The sequence below is a fragment of the Furipterus horrens genome, unplaced genomic scaffold (assembly GCF_987537825.1).
Source record: "Furipterus horrens unplaced genomic scaffold, mFurHor1.1.pri manual_scaffold_30, whole genome shotgun sequence".
NCBI classification, from domain to species: Eukaryota; Metazoa; Chordata; class Mammalia; order Chiroptera; family Furipteridae; genus Furipterus; species Furipterus horrens.
In genome coordinates, this window is record NW_028327200.1 from 436,484 (window position 1) to 450,255 (window position 13,772).

The window sequence follows — 13,772 nt, forward strand, 5'->3', positions numbered from 1 at the left end:
CGGACCCTAGAAGAGAGTAAACGCGTGCTAATCTCTGAGCACACACACATAAACCCCCGTCCCCAAGATAATGGAAGCGGCTCGTACTGGAAGTGGCTCATACCGGAAGTGGCTGAACCACCAATCAAATGGCCTCTCTGGGCTCCATTTTGCCGTTAATAAAACCTGGATTAAAATAGTACCCATATCATACAGCTGCGTGAGAAATAAATGAGATAATGCATGCAAAACACAGCACCGGGCAAATGTTCAGACCTGCAGAGTTAGAAACGCTGGGAGGGGGCCCAACTATCTGTTTCAATACGCTCTCCAGGTGATTCTGAGGCATGCCTGAAGTGTGAGTTTTTGCTTTATGAAGAACGCTGCCCACTCAAATAGCTAACCAAAATCTTTGTTATTATTTCAGATTCCATGACTCCATGCTTTCTGAATTATGTTTCCTGCCTGAACTTTCAAAACCGTTATTTGTTTCTTGAGCCCAACTCTGTAGCCCGTATCACCACGGATACGAAGAGAAAGAGAGAACCTGTCTTCAAGGTTTCAGTGTAGGTGATCCAAGAATAGGAAAAGTTGATTAAACCTAATGGTCACAGTATCATTGCATAAACTAAATTAGGGAGGCTAAATCTGAGGCTGAAAGATACTTGGTGGCACTGACAGGCAGACCAGTTTCATGAAGGCTGATAGTTCGGTTCAGTTCAACTTCATGTTGCCATTATTCATAATAATTACATTACAAACACAGGTTCCATTTTTATTAATAGCTCTTTCAAATCAAATACAAACTGAAAGCATAGTTAAAGTGTGATTTGTATGGCTATTCACAAGTTTGTATGGAGGAGAAGATATTTGGATAGAATAAACAAGGCTAGAAAATGAATGATGGTCTTAGGGGGAAAAAAAGGTGACCAAAGCTTCTGGGTTTAACATATTTATGTTTGTCTCTTAGAGGATAACCTAAGTGCATACTACTTTACACATATCCACACACTAATGTAGCATGTTCCTTTTTTTTTGACTCTGAACATCCTTTCTTCCCCATCTGTCAATACGGGACACTCTGAGAGCCTCCGCAGCTTAAGAGAAAGAAGAGGCAGTACCATATGACTGAGCCTCCTTGCATTTTCATTACTGGTTTATCATCCAAAAACTGCTCTTGTTAGCCTCCAGGATGACAAGGTTGGGGTACCATGGGACAGGGCTCTAATCATCAATAAGAGTTCTCTCTTTGTCGTTTGGAGGATTTGATAAGACATTTTTCCAGGCCCAGATCACAGATTTTCCCTTCTGGGCTTGGAGACACAGAGGGTTTTTTGTTTGTTTGTTTGTCCGTTTGTTTGTTTTGTTTTTTTAACCTTAGGGATATACATTCTTGTGCTTGGAGAATAAATAAACATTTCCTTTCTTTGCTTCTTATTCCATAGACATGAGCCAGACACAGGAGCTCCAACTTAAATATCAGAAGTTCCCCGTGACAAAAGGGTGGTAAAGGAAAAACAAGTTTTATACTGTGGATTTTAGCCCATCGCTATTGACGAAAGCTCCCTTCTTGACCAAAATTAATTTTTAATAAAAGCTGTGTGTATTTAAGGTATATAACATAATGGTTTGATATAGTCAGGCTTATCTGAACCTTCTTCTCAATTAGGCCTCACCTTTGGCTTATAAAAACTCCAACTTTCGGTTTTTATGAGCTCAAGGCATGTCCTTAGAATGATGATCCCAGCCTCCTTAATATACCGGCCTGAGAAAGCTCAACATTGCCAAAAGAATTCCCTGTCTGTTTCAGCCAAAACCTGACCATGGGCCCCTGCCTCCCCTCCCTTTTCATAGAGCATTTACAGAACTTGTAATTGTAAATCCTTTCTCTGTCCCTTTGAGACATATCTTCTACAACCCAGAAATATCTGTTTCCAGGACCTGGGAGCCATCCCTTCGAAATGTAATCATCAAGAAAGACAGAGCCTCTGTTTCCCAATCTCTATGGAAGGATAGGAGTTCAACTTTGATAAGTGCCAGTTAGCAAACGCAGAGGCCCTGATCATGGTGATCAAACTCCGTTGGCCCCCAAAATGTCCCTCAATACTTTTCCTTTAGCACACCCCAGCATTTAAAGGGCTCCTGCCTTTTGTTGCACTGGAGTTGAGCTCTAGTTATCTAAAGTCTCTCCTCTACTGCAGTAGCCTGAATAAAATCTACCTTGCCACCTTTAACAGATGTCCAGCTCTGTTTCTCTTCGATGCCATGAACTAAAAAGATCATAACTGGACAACAAGTTTAAGACATGAAATCCTAGAGGTAACAGGGAAAGTAACAAATGAAGTCAGACCAAGACTATGAAACCCTAGCGTTTAGGAGAGTCATCTCAACCGATCTTTTAAAACTTCAGATGCAGTTCTTCTCATGTAGGAGGTTAAAGTGGAGACATGTGGAAAAAATAAAAGGAGAGAACAAAATAACACTTGAGCGCCCTGCAAGTCATTTGGTTGTGGGCGAGTGGTTCCACACTGGGGATAAGCTAAAGGCACCCCAAAGTGTAATGGATGACCTTCTAAAGAATACCGTACCAAGAAACCCAGCACTGGCGATAGTGGAGAATAATAAAGAGGGGCTTGAGGAGCCTCTGAAAGGCTGACCCTGTCCCAAGACTATTGGCTTTTATTCTGGGCTAATAATGTTTCATGATGAAGGTTAGAGCTTGTTGGACCAGTTAGGCACCCAGGATCCTAAGGACACCCAACTTTGTGCTGTTATTGTCAGCTATAGAAAGAAACAGCAATGTCATGAAGTAGAAGTCCTAGTACTAGCTGGTGGTCAAGGCTTTAGGAGAGTATGGGGAGTTGAGGAAAGAACGAACATCTTATGTCAGACTGGAAGGATTATCATAGCATCCAAATGCACGAGAAAAGAATTATTTCAAGTTCTTATGAAATAACCTACTCCAATATTGCACAAGTCTTCTGAACTTCTTTTTGACTAAAAGTGTCTTAATGGCGAGATAAAACCACAGAAGCTGCTAAGGAAGTCTCCAACTTTCTATTTTCATACCTTCATTCAGGATACCCAGAAAGGACTTTGATTAACTCTGTCTCTAACTCTGAACCTTCAGGGGGGAAACCAAAGAAAATTAAGCTAAGATGTGAAAATCAACACTGCTCTGTGAAAAATAGACTCTACTGGTAACGAGTATGATTAGATTGTTCTGGAAGTCCAGCAAGAAGAAGAAAGAGAAAGGAGGTTTCAAGGTGTTGTGAACTGGACAAAACATGAAAGGATTATGTGTACCCTTCTAGAGAGAACAGAAGGTTGTCATACAGAAGGCAGCTTGAGGTGGTTTTCATATGAAGAGATGTTGAGTTTGCCAGCCTGCTACACTTTTGCTGCAGTTGCTATGGTTTCAGGCATTGTGACCCAACAAACTCTGGTGTCATGTCCCAGGGTCATAAGCAGCAGGAAAGGCTTTGGCCCTTCAGTCTTGTCCAACTGCTGACAAGGGCAGCAGCCAGCTGCGGGTACCCGAGAACTTGACACTGCCCAGATCCATCTAAAGGGACATATCTCCTTTCTTGGTGGCACATTTTCAGCCAAAAGAACTTCATTATCAAGGTAATGAGTTTATATATTTTGTTGTTGTTGTTTTTTGTTTTGTTTTTTTTACAGTTCTTTAGAATCTGGACACGAGAGACCTCTTTGCCTCCCTCTCTTTGTTTCTAGGCTAGTGATCTCTAGTTCTGGGAAAAAAGAAACCCCCTCTTTTGAGGGTATGGGAAGCCTTTTCCTAAATGTTTGGGAGAACCTCAAAGATCTTGGAGGGTTGGGGGGGTCATAAAGGGTAGGCATGTAATACTATCCGGTGAAAGGATAGCTGAGTATAGGAGGGAGAGAGGGAGAGAAAAATGGAAGAAGGTAAAGGGAGGAAGGGAGGGGGAAAAAGAGGGGAAGAGGAGAAGGGAGCTAGAGGTTAAAGGGGTCTAAATTTTGAAGGAAGTTGGAGGAGAGGAATTCAATAGCCCTCTACCATTTGGCAAAAAGTTTCTCTTGTTAGTTAAAAAACAAAGTCAAATCCAAGTACGAGGTACCAAAACAATTCTACTGAACCCATAACTGTGTCTTCCTGTACATGGGTCTAAGGTCTTACATAACAAACATTATTTAGGGCTTTTTCCACTTTCTTTTTACTTTTAATTCCAGGCTGGGGTGGTAGCTGGTGGGGAGTGGTAAGAGAAGTTGGCAGAGATGATTATTCTTTCAAAAATAAAATTAAGTATGGTTCTATGGGATCGGGGCCTGGTTTTTATAGCTATTAGACCGAGTTTTCTCAGTGTTCAGAATCTTGTTCTATTGTGGGATCTCATATGTTGTTTTAATTAAAAAGGTTATTTTTTCACTCTACTAGTGTTGGCCTTAGTCTTTTCCAATGGCTCTATGTGGTAAGTGTTACAGCTGTTTATCCCATTTCACTCCTTATATCATGAGAAAGGCTCTGGTTGAACTGGGGTTAACTAAAATTCAATTAAGGGGGATGAGGTATGCTTGATTCCTTGAAGGTGCTTAAGAATGGCAAAGGAAGTAGAGGCAGGTGAGATTTAGTGGAGTTTAGTAGAAATAAGTCTCTAAAGTTAATCTCCACGTTCTCTATACTTCCTTTTAAATTTGCTTCCCAACGAAGTATGCTAAAATGATCCTGATAATTTCAGAGAATCCCTTTCCCACTACTCACCCCACCAGTTTCTAGCCTAACCCAATATGAACTACATAGCTGAGTTCCAGGGCCTTCTTATCCAAACTGAGCCAGTTTCTAAAAACCATATATAAGCCTTTCGGATTCCTTTTCTTTTGTCTTTCCAGAGGCCTGATAATATTGAGTGGTTACACAGCGCCAGGGGTGTGTGCAAGGTCAAGCTCCATAGCCCAAAAGGACAGCAAGAACAGGAACGGAAAGTGGTAAGATACTAAATTACTCCCACTAAGGGGTGGAAAGGATTGCTTTATGGATACAGATATCCTGGAACCCAGAATAGACTAATGGAGGGTAATAGTGTCGTTTCTCTAAGATATCAAGTTCAGTAAAGTTTGTGGGCTGGGGGGTGGGGGTTGGGGTGGGGGCGGGGCGCAGTATGCTTATACATCACAGAGGGACACGTGAAGGGAGGGAGAGAATGAAGAGTAGCTGGGGAGGGGGGTGGGGGGAGCCTCAGGGGAGGGAGGAGTGGTGGTTGCCTAGTTTTAGCAGCCTAATGGAATCATAATAATATCAGCTAGCTACAAGTAAGTTGCACTCAAGTGGGACTCCCACAGGAGGGCAAAATGTGTAATACTTCACATTTTTTATCACGTTCAAATGCCATTTGTACTGTTATGTATTTAATGCTTTTTTAATTGACTGACGTTTAAAAATTACCATCAACCTAAGCAATATTATCCATAATGTCACAGGTTTTATGTTTTAGTATGTATTTTTCCTACTAAACAACAAAAAAGTACATATATTAAACACAGAAATGTTTATCCATGTATCACTTAAAGTTTTCTATAACATCAGTAGCAAAAACACCACTTTTGGGGAACACTATGGTAGTTGAAAGTGCTCTAACTGAAAGTCAGGGAATTGGTTTCTTTTTTTTTTTAATGTTTATTTATTTATTTATTTATTTATTTATAATTTTATTTTTTGGTTATTCAATTACAGTTGTCCCATTTCCCCCCATTGCTCCTCCCTCCCAGTTCATCCCTTCTCCCACAGTTATATCCCTCCCTGTTGTCCATGTCCATGAGTCATTCATATACGTTCCTCGACTAGACCCTTCCCTTACTTATCCCCCTTCTCCCGCTCCCCCCTCCCCCCTACTGACTACTATTCTAGTCTTTGCCTATTTAGTTCGTTTGTTTGTGTTGCTCTTTAGTTTCCTGAATTGAGTTCTAATGTAAGTTTCAGCTTTGAGTTTGCGTCAGTTGGGCAAGGCACCTTTCTTCTTACTTTTTTCAGTAAATGTAGGTATTGTAATTTGGGCATCTCTGACAGGTAGGTATTCTTATCTAGGAAATACAATAATGATAAGATTCTCTCTGCCTAATAGCATTTATTGAGTACTTACTATGTACAGGTACTCTGCTGAAAGCTTTGTATTCACTCTCAATCAATCCTCACAAGAACCCCTATGCGGTAGGTGCTTTATCGTCTCAAAGAGAAACCGCAGTCTTTTCTCTAGAATTTTCCTCAATACGCTGTCCTAATTTGGTGCAGATATGCTTTGTCGATGTGTCCACCCTGAAAGTGGAAGATAAAGGTTCCAAGGTGAGTATTCTCTGCTCCCCCCAGAGTTGGAATGAGTGAGAAACTGCTGAAAGAGTTATCAGTGGCAGCATAATAAAAGGGAAAGTCTGTGCCAGAGGGTGGAAGGATGGAGGAGATTCAGGTGGGCAGCCATCATTTTTGAAAACCCCAAACCCCCGGTTGAGAATATACTGTCACTCTTGATGCCAAATCTCATTCTAGAAGGAACTTAATTTGCTGGTAGGCCTGAAAGAATTACAGCATGGAAGGTAGCATGTCAGAGCAGTGAGAAAACTGTCCAAAAGTTTGACGATTCATGAAATATGATTCCTAAGATTTATGGATTTGTGAATGCCTCTGGAGGGGTAGTAATTTGTGAGGAGAACAATATCTCATTCTTCAAACATTAGCTAGCATCACAAGCCTACTTATCCTTCTCCATTGAAAGGAAAAGATAAGAGATATGACATTCATGTTTTGGAGAGGGCAGCTTGGAGAAGTCTCAAAAAGCAGTTATTCATAAGAATCTCACCACTTCATCCCATAGGATGCTGGTGGTTCCTGTTCCGGAGGTGACCTAACGCAACACCATCTGAAAGAGAAAGAAGTTATTATAATCAAGGCTACCGAGAAGCAAAACCAGTCTAAGGTATGCTTAGCTTCCGAGTCCACCCTTTCTAATTCCCAGAGTCCAGTGCTGACTCCGAAGACTCTGGTTCACAAAAGGTAAGAGAAATATTTCCAAACAAGCCCCTACATTTGACTACTATGATATTCCAGAGTTCACAGGCCTAAGTTCAAAGTCAGGTAAGTTTAATGTCCAGGTATCTAACAATGGCACTAATCACAGAGGTTCAGAATGCCCTTCCCTGATTGCAGGTCCCTACTCCAAACAGAATCTTGCTACCCTTATCCTAACAAAGATGTGGAATGAAAGCATGATCTTTTTCAGTGCTTTCTGTTGTCTTCTACTGGGCTTGTGTGCTCCACATTGCCCAGTGTCCAAAAAAAAAAAAAATAATAAAAATAAAAAAAGAACAAGCATATATGGAACAGAGAGAATCCACAATGACCAAGAACTGTAGTGGCTTGTTCCCCAAACCTGTTGCCTAAGAGATTACAGACTGTTAGGTAGCGTAAAGTTAGAAGCAATTCGATTTGGATACCACTGTCACATGCAAGTCCTTTTGTTTTTCTGTAACTACCTAAATTATATCTGTTGGGCTCCTGGCCCATGACAAGTCACCTTCACAGTCCTACAAACCTGGAGTAGTTGATATTGAAATAGGATATTTGGTTTTATCTCAAAGGAGTCAATTTTTTTTTTTGTTCTGCATCTCTATGCTTATCTTATAACCAGGAACAACATTTCTGGCCTCAGACACATTTGGAGTGATGAGAGTGGCTCCTAAGGAAGAAAAAAAGTTTAAAAATATTCTTCAAAGAGTTTTGGGTTTAGTTGGAAGGAGGACTCCATTTTGAAGTCTTAAGAAAGGGATAAATTATACCTAATGTTTATTCTTAAAAGTGCAGCACATATTTCCTACACATAATGCAGGTGTCCTTGATTGTAACCTAAACCCATTTTCAAAATGTTGAACTTATCATGACCTCAAACTTCTAGGGATTCAGTAGAAAGTAAGGAGATGAAGCAATGGAAGGGGTAAAGAGGACGATGGTACTTAGCAAGGAGTGGAAGACATGTATAATACATATACACATATCTAGACATGAGTATATGCACATAATTTACACTGACACACAGCAATATATACAAAATAATTTATACGAGCCGTGACACACACATCCCTGGCTACGTGTCTACATATGACACTGGTGAACACACACAAGCATTGAAACAACACATGTGTGTGTATATTCATAAACAATGACTCACCTACACAAAGGTATAGAGTCAGCTGCATTGACATACCCACATGTGACACATCAACATCTATATATGCATCCATGCACACTATGCATAAACATGCACACTACACATAAACATACACACATGAGCCTCGATCAAAACACAGTGACTGTACAAGTTCAGGTGATAGGCATGCACTCTTACACAGGGTGGGGCAAAAGTAGGTTTACAGTTATGAGTATGTGAAACGGTTTATTCTTGAATTATTACTTATTATTTTCCATACATACAACTGCAAACCTACTTTTCGCCCCACTCTGTAAATATACCTCATGTTGATACGCACACATACAAACTTAAGCAAAGTGACACTAACAACATTTGAATGCACTGATACATACCTTGACACAAATACAATGACATCCCCACTCACGTATTCACACAAGTACTCAAATACCCAGGGTGTGTGCAACACTGACACACATTCTCAATCATTCACGTAGCATATAAATATAACATAAACTGATACCCAATTTATTGACATACACAGTCATTATATTAGCACCGATCCACATTGAACATAAACATTTATTGATGTATTATCTATTATCTATTAATTACTATATATGTTAACATGTGAATTTATTCTTTTTTTATTCTTTTTTTTAAATAAATAAAAGATTAATTAGTTATTTTAACAATAGGAAATAACAATCCCTCCCTCTCAGACATTAAGACCCTTTATAATCTTATAAAGGACAATGGGCGAAGGTCTCAAGCTCCTCTAGCTGCTTCAAGCTGGACATGGTTGTCGTTCGTCCTACCTACCCTTGGTCCAGACATCCCTAATAAGAGTGGGGGTGTGGAGGGGAGGGTTGCCTTCCCACATGGGGAAGGATCGTGCAGACTCCAGGTCAGTTGGCTGTCCCCAGACAACGGCGTGCTTGGTTTAACAGGCTGGCATCCTTGTTGTATTCTGGGGGCAACAGATTTGGCAAAAGGGTTTAAAGACATCTTCAATCCATAACCACTAGATGACAAAAGGCAGGGATTAATTTTTCAATGTTCCACATTAGGGAAAAGAAACGGGCTTCTTTGGAGGAAGGTGTGCCAGGCGCATCTCACCTGTCCAAAACCCTTTTGCCCATTCTACTTAGTTTGGGCTGAGGGAAATAGTTTAGCTTTCCCCACTCTTAGACCTCTGGGCCCTTTCGGTCCAAGCCATTAGGATAGAACAGAGAAACCAGTTTTAAAGTGAAGCCCACAAACCACCCCATTCTTCACCAACCCAGCCACTTAGTTCAGCCAAACCGTTGAGTCTCAGGAGGCCGCGCTGCAGACAGGATTAATACACATATAGGTATAGCTCCATGATACATTCTATTAGATTTGTATTATAAACAAACATGCAGATCACTCAAATCGACACTTGTCATTTACATATTCAGACACACTGACATACACATTCATTTTTACATTCACACAGTGTACAAAATGTACACGCTATCATGCACACGTTGGCCCGTACAGGAAACATATAAAATCGGTATTGATGTCAACACATTGTTACACAGGCTTACACACAGGCAGGCATACATGTGCACTGACATGTGCACACGGACACACACGCTAACAACACAGACTGAACATTCTCACATCTACTGAGATGTCCCCACTTATGAATTGCTATACTGTTATTCACACACACACACACATGACAGACACATTGATACATTTTTGACACATGTTGAGATAAGCACACGTGCTCATGTGAAATTGACACGCTACCACTTGTGCTCAAAGGGATATAATTATGTATTATGTTTCCATGCAAATCCTAAAGGGTAAACCCCTAATGTATGCAGTTTAGAAAGATATGTCTTCTAAATAAAATAAGGGGGGAAAGTAGCCTCCCCAAACTCTTAGGTGTTCTTTTTTTTTTTTTTTTTTTAGATGGACGGATCTATATGCCTTTTCACACAAGCTCCCTCTGATCCTATAACTGTTGTAAATTGGCTTCTAAATGATATCCAGAAGTATGCCTTGGGTTTCGAACATGCACTAAGTCCCTCAGCCTCTAGCTGCAAACATAAAATAGGAGATGAAGATGAACATCACAAATTACCCTCTGCAAACTGCTACAGCATCTATGATGATAAACTGAATATCGATTACATGGCCAATAGACCTCAAAGCCCACATGTAGACATGACTGCAGCCAAGAATACCAACAAAAATCAGAGTCCTTCCACCTCTCCAGCAAAATCTTCTAGCACTAACAGGGCAGTAATCTCTCCTGAGGGAGAATGTCCCATGGATGACCTTTCCTTCACCATCATCCGGCTATCTAATCTGGTAATGGAGATGCCTTGTAATGAAATCAAGAAGTTGGAAAATGGAAGCAAATGCTTTCGTCATTCAATCTATCCACCCTCTGGGGACAAAGGGAAAAACACTCCCCGCAGCTCTGTGAGCAAGATCGTTTCTGAAATGGCCCATGATGCTGAGGAAATATCCTATGTGGAAAGGCGGGGCACTGGAGAAGAGGGCAGGGAAGGTGGCAGGAAAAAGTTTATGTATAGTCAATTATCCAACAAGAACAAGGGGGTAGACAAAGAGATGTGCCAACAAGAGAGCAAAGATTTTTCACACTCTATCAGTAAAGGACTCACGGTTTATGCAAATCAGGTGGCATCCGACCTGATGGTCTCCGTTTTGAAGACCTTGAAAGTGCATACTCCTGGGAAGCCAATTCCCACTTGTGTGGTCCTGAAGAAGGTGTTGTTAAAACACACCCAGGAAGTTGTCTCTGATTTGATTGATTCCTGCTTGAAGAACCTGCATAATATCACTGCGGCCCTGATGACTGACTGCGACTTTATCTCAGCTGTCAAGAAGAGTCTGTTCAACCACGGAAAACAAAATGCTACACATATAATGGAGGCCATGCTGAAGCGCCTGGCTACTGTTCTGCTTGGAGAGAAGGAGTCTAAATCACAGCCTCTGTTGTACGCATCCTTGAAGGCCGGCTCCCACAGTCCCAAATACGATAACCAAAGTCAAAACCAAAATCTTGAATTCTCCACCAAGAAAACTGGATTGAAGGGGAAGGACAAATGCAAAATAAAACCAGAGGAGTGCAAGTCATTGATTAGCGCTGAAAAAGTTGGTGAACACATCCTCAAGGAGAGCCTGTCCATGTGGAACCAAAAACAACGAAACCAAGGCGAGATGGCTGGCAAAGCATGCGTGAGTAAGGAAGAAAAAAGAGAGAAGGTCAGCCCTTCCACAGAGTCACTGGCGAAGGACTTGATTGTCTCTGCCCCTATGCTGATTCAGTACCACCTGACCCAGCAGGCCGAGGCCAAAGATGCACTTGAAGATGACTATCCTGGTTCCACCATAGGCCATAGGACTCAGAGTGCCCAATTTGAAAAGAACTCAAGTGACCAAAGTGCCAAGGCACTTTCAGTGAAACATCTAGAATCTTGTGGAGCTCCTGGGCCATCTACCTCTGTAAAGGAGACTCAACAACAGGCGGAGTGCCAAAAGTCCGATATGTCAAACATCATTCTATCACTGATTCAGAAACTGCTCAGTGAGACCTCCTTCAACAGTGAAGAGCAATCTGAAGGGGAGAGCAAGCCTTCTGAGCCCAGGCCAAACAAAGCAACTTCAATGTCCAAGAGAGGGGAAAAACAATTCCAGGAGAATTTAGACCTTGATTTTGCCAGCGGGATGATGCAAATGAACTGGCAATTCATCAATCAACTGGTAGAACCTGTGAGGAAGCTGTGCCTTATCATGGCTAGGTATCACAACAACAGGGAAGCCCTGGCCGAATTGGAAGAACAAGCAGCCTTGGTACACAACCCAAGTTTCCAAGTTGGTGGCCCCAGATGCAGTCACAGTAGTGCAATGTCACAGAACTATCGAGAGTTTTCTGGGCCGGAAGTCATCATCAATAATTGGTGCTCAACAAGTAGCTTGCAGAAACAGCTCCAGGCTGTCCTGCAGTGGATTGCAGCCTCCCAATTTAAGGTGCCTGTGCTCTGTTTCGTGAGAGATGATGATGGACAACTGGAGAAGGTAAGCAATGGCAAAGCACAAGAAGAAAGATGGTTAGACTGGGCAGGGGAAGGGAGGCAAAACTGTACTTAGGGCTCACGAGCAGTCCAAATTTTTCTCAAGTATGCTCTTTACTATGTGCTTTATGAATTACTTTATCCTCATAAAAAGACACAAAAGCAATGAACCATTAATTGAGGCTGTAGCACCTCGGGGTCTGCACATTTCAGCCAAGAGGAGGCGAGAAAGATTAGCTTTTTTTTTTTTTTTTTTAAATTCAGTGACCCTTTAAACAAACTACTTGGTAAAATATGTTTTAGGAAGGTGGGGGAGATGGCCACCCCTAACCTTGACCTAGCAATCAGCACAGACTAACCAAAAGACCCAGGCCTTGGAGAGAAGTATTTAGTAAAGACAACTGATTCCAGGCTTTGTTTTTTGATGCTCAAAATGAAGTTATGTTTTTCATTTTGATCTATGACATTAGAGGAGGGTCAAGGAAAAAGGAGAGGGAAGGCAGTCCTGGATCAGCGAAAGCTTTTACTCTAATCTTAGTCATGGGCGGAAAGGTGGGTGAGGGGGGTAGTTCACTTTATCCACCTGAGACCTTTCTTCAAAAGTATCACATGACTCAAGCTATCTCTGCTCCCTCCACAGCTTCCAGAAGTTTCAGCTAAGGCAGCAGAGAAGGGGTACAGTATTGGAGATCTCCTTCGAGAAGTAATGAGGTTTGCCAAGGAACGACAACTGGATGAAGCCATGGACAACATGGCTAGAAAACAACTGCTGGACTGGCTGCTCACTAACTTGTAAACTAACAGTCCCTTCAACAACTCTGTAGCTAGTCACCCCATCCCCACAGCAGCATTCCATGCCATCTGGGCGCCCTTTCATTAGGCAAGTTGAACAACACACTACACGACTGTCTTTCCCAATACGTCTGAGCAGTTGGACTATGCAAGTACAAGGTGTTAAATAAGCTAGGCAACAACATGAATTAAAAAATTTAAAAAAAAAGTCGTTGTGTTCTTTTTTTTAAAATATACGTTCTATTGTTAACTTTTTTATTATTATTTAGATTTTATTTATTTATTTATTTCCAGAGTGAGGGGAGCGGAGGGAGAAAGAGAGGGAAACATCAATGTGTGGTTGCCTCTCACGAGCCCCCAACTGGGACCTTGACCTGCAACCCAGGCATGTGCCCTGACTGGGAATTGAACCAACGACACTTGGCTCGCAGGCCGATGCTCAATCCACTGAGCCACAGCAGCCAGGGCTAGAAAAAAAAAGTCGTGTTTCTTAATCAGATATATCTGAGGCAAAAGAGGGGAGTGGGTCTAAATCCAAGGATTAGTGATACAGTGTTGGGCTTGGGTCTATATCTGACCTTAGGTAATTTTCTGAGCACCCAAGACATAAAGATATAACTCATGTCCAAATCTCTAAGTAATATGGTTTGTCCATTATGATCCAGAGGTTTGCCACCTGTGGACCCCCTGTTTCTGCCACATTACACATATAACTTGATAATCTCCCCTCTAATCCCGAGGGTACGGTTTT

General features: G+C 41.6%; 1 protein-coding gene across 1 annotated transcript in view; it reads left to right on the forward strand.

The window, feature by feature from the left end:
* The window catches only part of LOC149990067 (A-kinase anchor protein 4-like), a 103,590-nt gene extending 90,501 nt beyond the window's left edge, over positions 1–13,089 (forward strand). Inside the window, exons 2-6 of the mRNA XM_090265681.1 lie at positions 4,849–4,944; positions 6,245–6,295; positions 6,822–6,923; positions 10,098–12,233; positions 12,870–13,089. Coding sequence (XP_090121807.1) covers positions 4,849–4,944; positions 6,245–6,295; positions 6,822–6,923; positions 10,098–12,233; positions 12,870–13,025 — 2,541 coding nt within the window. The 3' untranslated portion in view covers positions 13,026–13,089. The remainder of the gene's footprint in view (positions 1–4,848; positions 4,945–6,244; positions 6,296–6,821; positions 6,924–10,097; positions 12,234–12,869) is intronic.
* Positions 13,090–13,772: the final 683 nt, after the last annotated feature.